General features: G+C 42.6%; 1 protein-coding gene across 7 annotated transcripts in view; it reads right to left on the bottom strand.

Moving 5' to 3' along the window:
• Nucleotides 1–16,390, bottom strand: part of RBFOX2 (RNA binding fox-1 homolog 2) — a 114,897-nt gene that overhangs the window by 70,189 nt on the left and 28,318 nt on the right. The window contains exon 1 of one of the 7 annotated variants that reach the window (XM_085323602.1): nucleotides 11,922–11,966. The exons of the other annotated variants lie outside the window; for them this stretch is intronic. Within the exon in view, the coding sequence (XP_085179728.1) occupies nucleotides 11,922–11,948 (27 nt within the window). The 5' untranslated portion in view covers nucleotides 11,949–11,966. Of the gene's footprint in view, nucleotides 1–11,921; nucleotides 11,967–16,390 lie in introns of those variants that run through there. 7 annotated transcript variants of the gene reach the window in all.

Genomic DNA, 16,390 nt, shown 5'->3' with positions numbered 1-16,390 from the left:
AACAAAAATATCAAGAAAACCAACAACCAACAGCCGAGTCTGAAAAATTCAGTTCTCATAGAAGACATCATTTCATTTTGTTTACTGATTTTTAAACAAGTCATTAGTCCAGCTATTGAAAAGGATCCATCCCTTTCTATCTGTTTATGTCTTTAAATCACAACTATGCCTTTTGTGCTGCAAATATTATGTGATTCTAAACAGAGGTACGTAAGTGAAACATAATGGCCTGCAATGCCCATAAGACCAGAAGATAGGATCTAAAGACAGGTCTATAGGACAATATTTTAGAAAGCTAAGAAAAGCTGTTGGAAGTCAATGTACATAAATTAAATCAYATTACACTGAGCAACAGACGCATTTGAAAGTGAAATAGCTTACTGAGAGGAACAAGCTATTGAGAAGKATTGGTGCAGTTTATCGTACGACAAGCTATCAACTGGCCTCAAAACAAGTCGTTCTGCTTCCTTCCCCACTCGCTGTATGAGATACAGTGATCCCATGGCCATAGACAGAAAATTAATACGCAGAAYAGTCTTCTGTTTGATCATAGACTGGACTGCCTCACTCTATCTGCCTAAGCACTGGATGCAAAGGAGTGAGGAGGCAGGAACAAATGACCAGGGCAGAAAGATGAGGGAGCCAACCATGAGCTACTGTGAAAAGGGTAATGTTAGATTAAGCATAACTTGAAAATGAACCTGGCAACTGCTTGATCCCAGAACAACAGGCTAYACGAACATTTAGCATGTTATTGTCACAATCTCTTTCGCTTACACTCAACTTTTGAAGTGTCCCTATTTAAGCCAGCATAATAGTGGTTTATACACAATGAATTTGTCAAGTATCCCAGAAAAGACTTCCCCTTTATTTTTAAATCTTTCTAAAGTCTCCTTCCCCCTATGCCTGCTAGCTAATGTATGCTTACCAAATCTCTGCCTACAACCACGAACCAGCATGGGGATCTCCCCTAGGCACTCCACCGGCAGAGGTGATGCAGCAGCTCAACAGCACATCTGAACACCTCTCAGACAGCTAGTTCTCAGCTGGATGTCATTATTTCATGCCCACATTGAGTAGTTCCCTCCAAATCTTTGAAAGCAAGCTGCTCACCCTTGTTAACACTGCATTAATGCTTTGTCCCCACTAAAACATGCATCACTTCAACGATAGCAATATAACAAACACTCTCATCAACTACTGTATATTACTGGCAGTCACACTTTTAAACAGTTCTATTTTACTGAAGCTAAATTGATAACCTAAAAGTCTAAGTTGATGTAAGAGCATCTAATTTCAGTGGCATATCTGTCAGTATCTACAGCTCCATTAATATGTTACTTTAAGAGTCCCAGTGAAAYTAACCCCTCCGCAATTTGCAGCGGACCTCTGCAGCAAAACATACTAAACGAYGAGTAGGTCCTTCTCATTTCCTTGCTCTGTTTGTCTGCTCACACCTTCAGAAAGACAAGGGAACATGCTACACAAACCCTTTCAGCCAGTCAGTCTCCCCTTCTGCACACYCCCTTTCACACACAAAGTGTCAGGCTAAACAAAGCAGCTCACTCCAGGATACAGTCCTGGAAAAAAAAAGCATTAGCATCTGGCAACCAAGACAGGCACCCCAGCATACGAGCCTAAGAGCAAACACAAGTCTTTGGCACGAAGAGGAAACACCGAGACATACGCCCGACTGCTCGTGTCAATCTCGTAGTGGGGGAATGCCCAGTATTTTCTACATTTTTATCATATTACTGAATGGAAATGCCAAGGACTGCTGCAGCCCCCATCCCTTGAGGCTCTACGGCTGCCATGAGGCTGTGCTGCCTTTGCAGCAATGAATATTTAAATAGGGCAATAAATATTTCAGAACACATTCATCCTGATGAGAAGTCTATTAGGATAAAAGAGAAGACAAATACGCAGCGGCATGGCCATTTCCTGGTCTGCCTCTTCTGCTCCCATACTATCTCCCCTCCTTTAGCCCTCCTGCACCGCAGCCTTCAACAGGCACCTGACAGTATCAAATATTCATGAGKGCAGCTCCAGTTACTTCTTAAACAGGTAAAAACACTGCGAAAGAGTAACAAGGTGCTCTAACTTCCAGAGAGATACAGACAACAGTTACTACATGCTTTGCTTTTAATACTTCTGGGGCCTTTGGCTTTGAGGCATAGCGATCTAATTCTGGAAGAAAAGAATTTCYTTTAAGACCCCACAGAGGTGAAACCTTTAAACAGTACACCTCGAAAGACCAAAAAAGAAAGAAAGAAAAGAAAAAGAAAGAAAACCAAACACCAGGCCTCAGTGCCTGGTCAATGAACGAAGTGTGGAAAGTCGTCTCTTTCCACCACGATTCCTTTCCTTAATTTAAGTGATGAATTTATTCTAGCATTTCTCTGTTGCTAGCAACTCTGCTTGGCACTCTGTGGGATGCTAACAGATGTACAGAACTTTGCCATCATTGGCATGAATAAAATTGGCTAGAAAACAGGTTTAGGATTCAACAGAAAACACATTCATTTAATCAGCTGTCATCTGCACATCACTCATGTACTGGGGGCTATTTTGATTTTCAATGCTAAAAGCCTGCTCTTTTTTCTAAGGGCTTGGCTATACTCTCACCCATAAAGAAACTTTTAAAGACAACTTCTGGGAGGAACCAAATATTTGCAGTAAATTTTGAAGCAATTCAGAGCTAGGGAAGGAAGTACACATATGCGGCACTTGTTCAGATCATATTCATAGGACCACAAATCCCATCACTGTGTTCAAAAATAGACTCTCAACCAGCTTCCACCACTTTTCTTACTAGATGCAAGAAGATCCAACATAAAATATTCTGTTGTCACTGAACATATGGAGAAGCCTTCAGAAAACCAAATTAAGTCTACTCTGAGTGAAGGGAAGCCAAAAGACACCTCGCAAGGAGTTGCCAAAGGGTTAGCCTAAGTGACAAGTACAAGTTAGGCTCTGCTTTGACTAACAAGTGAACTGAATCAGGTTATCTCCTTTCCAGGCAAATGTTTTATTTAGTAATATGTAAGAAGAGGGGCATTTCTGCCACTATTGCTGCCCATGTTTCAAAAGCTTACAGTAACTTAATTGCAATCTCGGTGCATCACATGTTCTTACTGATGCCTATCAGACTATGTGTATCCAGGCTCAAGGAGAAGAAACTCCTATGTGGATCCTGACCCAGCTTATGTACAAGCTGGACTCCAAATGGTTCAGCACTGCCACAGCTTGGGCATGGCTGGGTAGGTGCAAGGTATGGAACGACTCAAAGTTTGTAGAGCTGCAATCTTGGGTAGAACTACTAAATTCCACCGCGGTCTCACTTTAAGCACCTTTAAGCCTTTGAAGGGAAACCCTGTGGGGTCTCTCCGTAAGTTTCCGCATAGGGAGAGCCTTCCAGCACATCAACAGTAAGTTTCCTACTGCAAGACTGAGTTTACAGTATTTCAGTAAGCATGCACTATTTTTTCCTTTACCAATACAGCATCCAATTGCTATATACCCTGCTCTGGATGACCAGCTTCACGTTAATGAAATTCCCTCTCACCCCCCATGCTCTACAGCATGAATTGGTTCCCAAATGAAGAACTGAGCTGTCAAAAAGCAAAAATTTTCTCTCTCAAGATAGTATGTCATGGAAGAGGAGCTGGCTATAGACTAGTTAGATCCATCACTGCTTTCCTGTGTCTCTTTCAAATGAGGCTCCAGGAAGATGACCAGAATCTTGAATGGAAGCTGCTGTTAATCAGCAATGCCAGCAAAAAGATCTATGGTTTGAAGAGTAACAGGTCTGCTGCTTTGCCAGTAGAGAGTCCTGAGATTTTACATTCCTCCTCCTACTTGCCACCATAACTGTCCTTTGTACCACCACAACTAAGGAAAGACCCTATTAAAAGTCAGACTCAACCTGGCCTCAAAACACCTTCTACTTTTCCATCCTATTAACAGCCTTACATACAGAGCAAGCAAAATATGCTGGAAGATGAGCAGTTATCTCACCAAGTAATTTAATGTAGGAACCACCATTTTGCAGTAGACAACAAAATGAGAGCTCCTCTGCTGACTGTACAGCAGTATTTTATTCCCATGATGGAGTATGTGCCCACCAGTACAGTAACAAGGGGCAAAAGGCATTTTTGCAAAAGAAAATTACTAGGAAAACAACATTTAATTCTGTGGCTTCTGAGGATTTCTTGTGATTCAGAAAATATTAACAGATGAAGAAGTTAATTGGATCGTATCAGCCCCAACAGCATCAAAATGGCAGAGCAGGCAACCCTGGGGAGAGAGGAGGAAAGATTTGCTGTATCAGGTTACCACCACTGTCAACTGATGCAAAATACAGGTAAATTCTGTTGAAATCTTGTGGTTTTCCCATAATTTTTAAAAGTGCAACCACCCCCTTTAAGAGAAGGGGCTCATTAAAAGAAAAAAAAAATCATACTATCATAACTGAGGACGGGAAGAAAGGAGATCCTACAGGACGATTATGTAAATAGTCAAGATTACGATTCTTACTGCCTTAGAGCACAACTAACTGAGAACAAGAAAAAGTAGAAGTGAATCATTTCTTTGAAGAACTCAATTTTAGTTTAAGTTTTAAGACAAAATAATGCGGACCCAGGGAAACTGAATCCACTTTCATCTGTTTGAAATTGCTGTGTGGAACTGAGAGGCAGTCACTCCATCCTACAAATTTGTTCTTTCGAAACAGATGTCATTTTGCAACCACCCTCATGGCTTTGGAAGCAGGAGACCCAGACTGCTGGATAGCTTCCACGCAACCTTGCCCCAGATGGGCCAGTATGGCCCACAGACATGCTTCATCACTGTCATATTCGAGAAACATTCATCAGCACAGAGCCCTTGGCACTTAGTTTTTGACTTATCTTTACCTACTTTAAAGGGATCTGAACTACCTTGCTCTGCTGGAAGCAACAGGGCAGGCAATGCTGAGATCCTACAGAACTGGCCAGGTATTGAGTGCAAGAACGAATCAGTCCTCTATAACCTACTTTTGTGGTCTGGATGGTCCTTTCCAGCTTCATGTACCCAGGCTGGTAAAGCTTTTCACAATCAGAGCACTGTTTGTATGATACGAAATTTTTGAAAATAATTAAGTAGCCAATGACAGTGGCAGCATAAGCAGCAGTCCACACCCGCCAGTTAACTTTATTCTGACTTGAAATCTCTTTACTTTCCTTGTCCTTCAAAAATCAGTAATTTAGACTACAATGTCTACAGGACGACAAAGACATGCGAAAAAACATCCTTTCAATTCAGAAATTAAAACACCAATTTCCATTTAAATGGATGATACTCCAAAAACATTCAAGATCACCATGTGTTGACTTAATACATTGTTTTTAGAGCTTCTTGTAGCRTGTTAGCAATTTAAAGCCATTCCAGAATCCTAGAATTTCATGCTACAAGGCATGAGGACCACCCATATCTTACAATTCCAATCAGTTCTTCGGTGACTACAGAAAGAATGGTTTAAACAACTGCCTCTAGCTTGGGTTCTGCTTCTGCTGGACACTGCTGTCATCGTATCAGAGTAATGGACTATCTGCATGCACTTCAGCGACATCAGGACTAAAGCATCCAACTCTGAATTGATGCAGATGAGAAGTTAACACATGGTCTGTTTCTGTTCACTCTGATGCAGGGGACAATAATTCCCAGCAGAAAGGTAGAATAGACACAGCTGGGGAAAACTCCTAAACCACTTCAGCTAGATTTGCTACAGGAGGCCTGGCCACAGTCTAATATTCTTCTGCAATTATTACCAGAAGAGTAGCCAGAAGGCTCATCACAGCTATGCATTTAAATCATGCCAATCAAATGCAATTCTTCCCTGCCACCAGCTTCTTTTCTCCTAGATTTATGCTAAATAGTATCAGAATAATTGTACAGCAATACACAGAATCTCAAAGCTAACCTATAGGCCTAATTCACCTTTTATAGAGGACTGTAGTGTTCTCAACCACTGGAAAAATAAAATTTATCTTCCTTTATACTCCTCTAAAATACTAAGAAATTCCAACTACTCAGCTCTAGTTCTTCTTCTTCTCCACGTTACATACACAGTAACTCCGAGTTTTCTGGCCGCTCATTTTGGCTTTCTGGATATTTCTGCTTTAATCACAGGATTGGCTGCGAGATGTATTATTGGTCACATGGCTCAACTGCCAGACATGACTTTGGCCGCACATCAAGCAAGGGGGCTTTGAGCTGACAGATAGGAAACAGGGCAACTATGGATCTTAAAAGACAATCTGATGTCTCCAGCATCTGGTGAAGCTTTCTCCTTACTTCTTTACCATACTTGCAATACTTCTGCAGCTCGTTGTCAGAACTAATTAAGAGTATCCCTAACAAAAAAAATCCTGAGACTCGTATTTAAGTTGAAAGCTGAGATGGGCAGTAACATCACCTCCTCTCTTACCTCTTCAGTGGGGCTTCCTTCAGGAGGACATTCATTTTGTCTACAGCCAAAGTTGCCACCAGAATGCCTAAAGCTACAGCTTCAAATTGATGAAAAACATGACTCAGGGATCCTTAATCTGATTTATTCAGATTCATCTTATTGAATGCGACAAGAAATTTAGAAGTCTTGCTTTTTGACAGAGCAGCAAGACCTCAGCAGTAACTTTTTTTCATCTTCCCAAATTCACATTACCAGACAAACCCATTCTCATACCTTGCAGAATTTTAAACAACAATGCCTTTTAAGATTCAGAATCCTTAAGAAAATTACTCTTAGGATGCAGGTTCACAACTAGCTTTGGATGACCTAAATTTTCATTGCCACCAAGAGGGTCAGTCTCTCCTTGACTATATACTATTTTGTACTAGTTCTGGCACTTGCATAGTCACAAGAGCAGCGATCTCACTCAAAACTAACCTCACTGAACAAAACAAGACAAAGCAAAAGAAAGAAAAGAAAAAGAAATGCAGTCTTTTCTGGTCAGACTGTTCCAGTCAAGCACCCCAGGAGCAGCAGCAGGAGGTGGGAACGTGCTGCTGGGAGCACGGAGCAGGGCAGCTTGCAGTATCAGAATTTAAGACCAGCTTAAGCTGATTATGAGATTGCTTTTTTAGCTATCCTCAAAGATAAGACCCAATTCTGAACACAACAATGAGTGCATGTTACTCCTAAAACAACTATCAGTCAGCTTTACTGCAGTCATTCATTCACACTCTGTCACCCACATCCCTGTAAAGGAGACTGGGAGAAGAGAACTGTCTCTAGTTCTCTCTATAGCCTCCCTCCAATGACAACCCCTCCTAAACCTTGTTCCTCTCTATTCTATCCTCTTTACTATGCACTGGGACCTTTACACAGGTCTAAACTGACTAAAGAAACCCCACTGAAAATCAAGTTGCAAATCAAACTTGTAAGAGGGATTCCTAGAAACATGTTTTCCTCCCTTTCCCACTGCTTCAAGACAGAAGAGGGCTTATCTTAACGTGGAGGAAAAAAAGATTTTTTTWAAAAAAAATCTTTAATTAAAAAAAAGCAGAGAATGGTTTTACGTAATAATTTTATTAAAATTAAACAGTTTCATCTTGCATATGAAGAAAAACAAAGGAAAAAGTTACAACAAACTAATGTGCATTAAATACTTGAACAAAGCTAACATACCAAAATATCCTATAATCCTACCAGAAGTCAAGAATTTGATTAATTCACTAATTTCACCAAAATACCAAGTTCCTTCTCCTCTGCCTCCTGACTCAGGCTGAAAGAGATCCTTTGTAGCATAATAGATATAAAATCCTGCCTATTGAAATTTTAAAATCCTTTCTCTGCTGCTATGTTTATCGCATTCAGTTTTTACAAAGAAAGAAGAGGTAGACTGGAAAACAAAAACCTCTCTTACTTCACTCCCTAATATTCCTAAATATTTTGAACAGATTATTCAATTTTCATAACTTCCTTTTATATGCTACTCTGAACAATACCAAAAAATACAAAATACAAAGAAAGAACAACAAAACAAATTAAGGGTTTCACTTATCTTTGAGGGTATCATGAGCCAAGGGAGGACTGGCACTGTCCAAAAAAAAAAAAAAAAAAAAAAAAAAGACCTCCTCTCCAAAGCGATTTTAAATTGCTGGTTTTTGAGTACTTTAAAGCAGGCTTTGCTATTAGGACTGCAGGAGAATGTGGGCTTCATATAAGAAGCCTCAGTAAGACCTGATAGGTGAATGATGCTCCGCGCACTCTATAGGTCAAACTTTGATTATCTAAATCTTGGTTAATCAAAAGCAATTATCTGAAAGTCAAATATGCCCTCAAAGTCAGATAGCTCTGTGAGACCAGGTCTTACAAAGCACACAGAAATCCTAAACTCCACAGGACCAGAACTGCAGAGACTATGAATTTTAAGCAGGATAAAGGTCTCTAAAAGGGGAGGACATTTCAGAGGGTTTTAACTGTACTCAAGACTCCTAGCCGAGGGCAGTCTTCAGAGGCTGCTAGAAGATTACCCTCCCAATTACTCAAACATTTTTGGTATCTCCTTGCACCCTCAGATTACAGGCTGCCGAGAGTGTAACTACAGTTAGGTACTTGGAGACTACTCAGGGCAAAAGTCTCCATTACAGGCCGGGCTGGTAGCATCACCTATCATTAAGGCTGGCTAACGCTTCCCATTATAAATCCTGTTTTCAGCCATTTGTAACTCTGAGGAACTACCCAAGCTGATATTTTTTCATGTTATCTTGCATTTGATTTTGGGGTTGTTCCATTTTTGTTAATTTTAGCCACATCAATCCAACCTAAGAAAGAAGTGGGAGGAATATTTTGCCTTGTTTATAACTAAAATACAAGAATAGAAACAACAACAAAAAAAAAAACTCTGAAAAGCCATATCCATGGAGAAAAGACTTCATATCTAACAGTTATCTTCATTTCTGAGATCCATATTTTTAGCAACCGTACTAAAAAGCCATCAAAATCCAACTAAAGTTATAACAAAAATCTGGAAAACTAGAGTGCTCACGTTTTAAGAGCACATCTAAATTTGCTAGCAAAGCCATACAGGACAGTCTTAAAGAAAGACAGACAGACAGACAGACAGACAGACAGAAAGAAAAGACTAAAGTAAAGAAAAAAATTTCAATACGTAAAAGCTGATGCAAAGGAAGGAATGGATCTTTTCTTCATATTTATCACAGAAAGAACAAATGGTTGCAAATAGATTCATGTTAAATATTACAAAAGACTCTGCACTGCACAGAAAGAAAACGACTCAGATTGTTAAGGCAGATAGTGGTATCATAAATCAAGTTACTCAAGACCTCTATCAAGCATGTTTAGGTGTAGTTGATCTAACATGAAATAGGTATGTCCCTGAGTACTCCTGGAGATACCATTCCAGTCCTATTTTCTATGATTTCATGCTCCAGTCCAGGCTGATCAACAGCTTCATATGAGATACAGTCCAAGCCAGATCCAGGTATGGATTAATGACAGCAGGAAGACTACCTCACTCTTGTACTTGCTACCCTCAGATCTGAAAGGATACTAGAAGAAAAGTAAATTGGCACAAGGAGCCTGAGAGTCAAGAGGACAGACTTAAGTGATTGGGGAAAAAAAATAAAGACTAGACAAGTTGACTGCAATAGGAGCAGAAAATGCAAGTCAAATAAAGAACTCAAGGAGTGAGTGGAGAAGTTTTTTTAAGAAAAAAAAAGAAAAAGAAAAAGAAAAAGAAAGAAAAAAGATGAGGAGACTGAAGTGAAGACAGAGAAGAGGAGGAGATGTAGAGAAAAAATAAGCAAACCTAATCTGCCGAAAGAAAAATGGAACTAACCAGGCAAAGTAGTAGTGTGTCAAAATAGGATGACACACTGGATGGAGAGGAGAGGAACACAGACAGGGACAGTAAGAACATGAACTTGGGTAAGACAGACTCCTGAGTGGGGATTATGAGGAAAGAATGAGAGGAAGAAGATGCAAAGGAAAAGGTGCCCCTCACTTCATTCAGTCAGTTACACTGAGCGTAAGAGAAAAAGCAAGAGAAATCTGAAAGAGCAAGACTAGTATTTATGGGGCTAGGAAGACAGGACTAGAGCCAGGAACACTGGGGAAGAAAAGAATCATGATGGATAGCAAAAGCGAGATATGAGAGGTCACATGAATATGGAAAAGAGAAGGGGCAAAAGTGCTTGGTAGTGTACACTCCCAAAGTCCAAAACAGAACCTAGTATTGCCATAACTCACCATTCGTCTGCTACAAGCAAACATGCAAAACTAACCTGCAAACGCTCATCAAGCTAGTCTGCACAGAAAATGACAGCTAATTAAACACTCAGTATAAGCGGCAAAAGTCTGTGAGGGTTTGCCAAGCCGGCTACTGATACCTGCATGGGCCATCATGGTACCACCTACATTGAAAGGCACAAATATGGAGAACAAATTAAGGTTTTCTTCACAACTTCAGCTCTGACATTTCCATACTTTAAGTGCTTTGCCCATTTACAACCTTGATACTCTCAGTTCAGTTTGTGAGCAATACTGATCTCTCCTTACCTTGCAAAACTGTCCATTGAGATAATTGAATAGATATTTAAAACAAAGCACACCATTGAAGTGAACAGGGCCAGCATTTGCTCTATTTTCTTTCATAAATGTAAAGTGCACTTTTTTTTTTTTTTTTTTTTTTTTTTTTTTNGCAAAAGCTTTCAACCAAGCATTAATCACTTTAGCTTCTATGAACCCTAATAAAACAGCCTATACAACTCTAACCTTCACTGGTCATAAGGCAACAACTTCTAGTAACCCAGCAAAAACAAAAACTACCCTGCAGAGCACAGGACCATAAATAACCATACAGTAACAGATAAAAATACTTTTGGTAGGAAAGTAAGATTTCTGTATTCAGATCCCAGGAAACAGGTCAGACAGAGAAACCTAGCTAAATCCTTTCAAATAGCATTTGAGACTATACTGAGGCAAATTTACTACTTTCCTAGCACTCAGACCTTTGAGGGATACCCTTTAGTTAATTCTGTGACTTTGCGGGTAGGAGGCAACTACCATGGTTAGGGAACTCATTCTGGAAAAGGACAGGTATCTGTATACATCATCTGCTGAAAACATACCAAAAACTGGAACATCAAGCACTTTCCCTGAAGAAGTCAATGAGACAAGAACCCAGGCACGTCTAAGAAATATTAGGCTCTCTTCCCACAAGTATTAAACAGAATTTTGTAGTAAAGATATGGTCAGTACTAATTAAATATAATGGATCTGCCATGAATATCTTGCAGGGAAAGAGGTTACTGGTTTTCTTTATGGGCTGCCCTCCTTCTCTCCCTCCAACTTTAATATTGTTTGACAGCTCACCACAGCCATTTGCACTAATCCAGATGCTTCACAAGCTAATAGTTCTTAAAGTAAGAATAAAATAGGATTTTTAGTATTAAAATCAGTATTTTTAAAATAGTATCAGTGTGCACTGTGGTAAACTTAAGCATTCTCTTTTCTCAATTCCTAGGTACCAAAGATTGATTACCTAGTTACCTCCAGAAGAAACACATCAGGCAGCAGTGAGATTATTTCTAGGACAGGACTTAAGGAAACAGCACTGCTATATCAAGTTCCCTTCTATATTTCCATCCTGCCTAAGAAGCATGAAATGCAGCTTCTGCCATCCCAGGGCTGCTATGTGAGTGCCTACAGCAATTCACTTCTCCTCCATTGCACGTGAAAGTACTCAGGAAAGGTGGCAAAGAGAAAAGGACTTGAAAAAACACTCACTGGGTTCTGGCCGGCCCCACTGATTTTAAAGTCCTTAAGAACAAGCTCTTCTGAAACAGCAGTTAAATTTAAGTATCACAACAGTTATAGAAACAATCCATAGAGCCACATCAAACAAACATATCCTTACATCAGGGAAAGTGAGCCGGAGATCCATCCTTCAATATCCGGGGGGGATTCTCCTGGAAAAGTGACTGGCCAGGGTTCCTCTCACACAAATCTCTGCTGCTGACATGCTGTCTGCAGCGTTAAAACGAAGTCCTGTGACGAACAGTAGAAGGGAAGCAAAAACTAGGGAACACACATAGACACAAAGTCAGGTAATACGGAAACAAGCACCACTTTGAGAACGGCAAAGAAAGGAAATGAGCACAAGGCCTACGGTCGACAAGAGAACAGTATCTTTCAGACAGCTCATGCAAGTTTGCAAGAGTAACAACAAACCAAAGAGCAAACAGCAAGGACCCTCGGTCCAAAAGGAAACGGAGACGCAATCACTGAAGCAAGGGAAGAGGACAGTGGAACAGCACTAGCTCCTGCAAGAAGTTAGGGAGTAAAAAGAGGAGGGCCTCTCACAGCACAGGAAAAGCTGGGGGGTGGGTTTGTTTGTTTGATTGATTTTTTGGCATGCCCCCCCCCCATTTTTTTTTAAAGGGGGTTGGGGGTGCACACACCCTGCGGCATTCAGCCGTCCTAAAGGCGGATGTATCCTGAAGCAGACATAAGGGGATAGGAGGGGGGCAGGCGGTCCTGGGACTCGGTCTTCCTCGCAGGCAGTTCAAACAAAGGAGGACGGGCTCCTATAATAGGTTGCATTGTACATTTTTAGCCAGCGCAAGGTGGCTGTGGTGACTGGGCTCCCCATCTCTTGCTCTCCTCCCCCACCAGACACCCGCACACACACCCCGCACGACCCAAACGCAGAGCGCAGACAAAGATCCGCTCCGTCTCATCGTCACTGTACCAGTAGGTAGAGAAAGATAGGGAGAGAAAATGAGGCAGAGGAAAGAAAAGGAGACAGAGAGGCCTTTAATGAGTCAGCCGCTGCTCTGATTTAAATAAGATCTCCATTTAAGGAGCTCTCTATTTGCTTAAAAAAAAAAAATCACTGACTGAGTGAGCAACTTTTGGCTGCACAAGGTTGCCTCACAGCTATGGAGAGGGCCTGGCAGGGAAAGGGTTATGGAAGGGGGAAGGGAAAGAGAAGAAAATCTCTGGAAAAAATGAGGCTGCTTGCTGGTTCATTTTAACAAGGACATAAATTAGTCTCAAAGCCACAAACGCCATCACCTCCCCGAGCCCTGGGCAGAGCGTAGCAAGTCAAACACGTGCCAAGATAAACGATGCTGGCTGGAGCCTCCGAGGGGTGCTGGGGGGGACGAGAGGGGGCATGCTGGCAGGCAGGGCAGCAGAGACGCTTCAAATGGTGCCACAAAATGGAGACCAGTGATCCTACAACTGCACAAAAGGGGACCTTCAGATGCTCTTGCGTATACCCACATCAAAAGACAGAAACCCAAGACAGAGAAAGAGGGAAAAGGGGGTGCCGCAGTTTGAAAACAGCATCTCTCCTCGGTCTGGCTTTAATTACCACAAGCCGCCCTTCCTCCTCCTCCTCTTCCCATCTTGGAAGAAGGCCCGAGAGCAGGCAGCAGCCCAGGTGAAAGGCTCCATCCCCGGCAGCAGGGAGGGGAGCAGACAATGGCGGGGTGATTCATTACAAAGGCACACACATACACACATGCACGCATACGCGCGCGCACACGCGCTCCAGCGCTGCCGGTCGCCACATGGGCTGGCGGGACTCCTTAAGGAGGCGGCAGCAGCTCCCTTCCCACTCTCCGAGATGCTCGACACCTTCCCCCTCTCCCAGCCCTGATGGGAAACAGATTTGGAGGAAAACGCCAGCAAGGCACTGGGCTGTCCAAGAAAGGGAGGGCTTTGTGCTGCACACAAGCCAGCAATCTCACCACGCACCGCACAGAGAAAAAGCCTTTTAACATATAATTCCCATCCACCCAAGACTTTCCCTTTCATCTGCAATTAGCACATGATGTACTGGGCCTYGTTTAACACTCATTTTCACTGATTTAGGATTAAGGAGATCAGATCAGGGTACTTTCTGTTAATGAATCCGAGCTCCAACTCTCATTAGTAATTTTGGTTTCCTATTTTTGAAGCACATTTCTACCTAACAGTTCCCCTTTTCTCCCTATCACTATTTCTAGCTTCCCTCCCACCCCTGCTCACATTTATTTTGTTTCTACCAGTGCCTCATGCATGTATGAAAGCTGCTCTCCCACTTTTCTAAGGAAAATGGGGGAGGCCTGCTCCCTAAAAMACAGCAAAACGCAGACAAAGCAGATAATGTTGTCTGGAATATGAATCAAGAAGAACAAGAAACTATCCACAGCAGCGCTGTACTCACTCAGTGGCAATTACCAGCTTAAGGTATCAGGAATATTGACTTTTTATACCCAAAAAGCCCCATGAAGTAAGTTCACAGGTTCTAAACAAGGACACTCCACCACCTCAAACAGCACTGCAGAATTAGAATAATGAGGATACTGTTCTGCACATGCCATATTACTTCAGACCCTACACTCAGGCAAACCTGCAGTACAGTACTGTTAAAAGACTAGACTAGCAACCCAAATGCTTCCCCTACAAAAAACAGCACTATGCTACAGTTGAACTCACCTTTGCTATGCTCCTTAATTCCGAAAAAATGTGTATCAGTCATTCCTCCCCTAACCTGAGCTCCTCTCCCTTTCTGATTATTTTAATATGCATCTTCTTCAACACCAGCATGTAAATACGCAATGCAAATCCAGAAGACATATCCTAGATGGCACATACTCTTAAGGCAGTCACAATTCAAGGTCAAGCAAAACTAAGAATTCATGGGCTTGATGTCTTCGTTCCCATGTCTGTAAATTAACACTTTCTGAGGAAGACAGACCTCCCTGAAGTATACTAGGATATCCCAGATCTTTCAGTAAGTTTACTTGTTTAACWAAGTGTTCCACCAGAATCCCATTCCCAAGCTCTGCATACCTCCAAAACCAACCATGCTTCAGGGTTCCTGGTCCTATGCATGCACAAACTACATACACTTGTGTACGGGAATCACAGGCACCTTTCTGCGCCACACAGACATAGACTACATACATAATTATTGTGCATGTAACACAGAACGCATCACACACAAAGATAGGCATAGCAGCTCTCTGAAATGACCACACACCAATCTGCAGCTTATGGACATACACCTCCATCTAACCAGGCACATTTCTGAGCATGCAGCGAAACACAAATGGACTATTGACTGCAAAGACACCGTTTTCAGGATCATTCACTAAACTAAATATAGCTACAGAAAGCCTCAGGAGATATCTGCAAACCTCTTCTGTCTCAAAACAGAAAGCCTTGGTCCAGATAAAAAGGAATTGGTAATGAAAGGGACTAAATAGCAAAACACAAGGTGGGGCTTAGAAGCCTGGGAAGATACCTCAGAGTGGACAGAGACCTATTTTCCAGCCACTAAAAATCAAGGCGAGATGAGACACAAAAAAGGGTCAAAGAGGGTATCACTTCTTGCAGCAGATTCATTCAGAGCCAAGCGTCGGTGAAAGCACTGCCCCTTGCAGTGGGACACGCAGAATCTCAGCAACCGCTAACAAACAAGGATTCAGTGAGGGATAAAGAAAGCCAAGAACACAGTATGCATATATCCTTAAAAATTGCAATGCTCTATAGAAAAAACAGCACTTATGAAACCCAAATCTGACGAAAAGTTCCTTCAGATGGTCTTTCCCTCCACCTCCTTTGGGAATATCCCCCAAAGGTTTCCAGCTCCGCAAGGCACTGCAGGGCATTATATAATGCCTAACTCTAAAGGATTCCAGGTCTGTGATGCCGCCTTCCTCCTCCTCCTTTTGCCCCCCTCCCTCCCAGTGGCGACTTGCCGATTCCAAGCCAAAAAAAATCCAAAATACATGTAAGAGCCTTAAAAGGCGAGCACTGTCCGATAAAATCCCCTTGCCAGGCAGGAGAAACGTAATGCCCTGGAAGCTGGGTAAGCTCCCCTAGAAATGTCAGCCGCCCTTAACGTGGCCACTTTCCCTCCAGGAAAACACGAGCAACCCCGCTCCCCTGCCCACATCTCTCTAAAAGGGCTCCCCAGCCCGAATGGTTTCCACGGCGGCCAGATGAAGAAATGGTGGAAAGACGTTTACCTTTGTGCTTGCCCAGGAACGGTCATTCAAATGCGGATTTAGCCTAACTTGGGAGAAGACGCACACAAGCCCCTCACGCACCGCTTTCTCCCTAGAGGGCACTAAAAGGCTGCATCAGCTGCCCAGAGGCGTGGGACTCGAGACGGCCCCCCCTCCCCTAAAATACCTGAGTGACCCCATGCGTGGGGGTCCCCGTGGGGAGGGGCCCAGCCCGCCGGCCACGCAGCGCCTCCCGGCTCGCCGAGCCCCCCTCCTTTTGCCCCCGGCCGCCGCGGGGAGGGCAGCGCGCTTCCCGGCCCGAGGCGGCGCGGGAGATGGGCAGCGGGAGGCCGGCTGCGACGGGCACCCGCCGGGGGCAGCC

The sequence above is a fragment of the Rhea americana genome, unplaced genomic scaffold (genome assembly GCF_003343005.1).
Source record: "Rhea americana isolate MKP2758 unplaced genomic scaffold, rheAme1 scaffold_85, whole genome shotgun sequence".
Classification (NCBI taxonomy): Eukaryota; Metazoa; Chordata; class Aves; order Rheiformes; family Rheidae; genus Rhea; species Rhea americana.
This window is presented reverse-complemented; position numbering and strand designations above follow the sequence as displayed.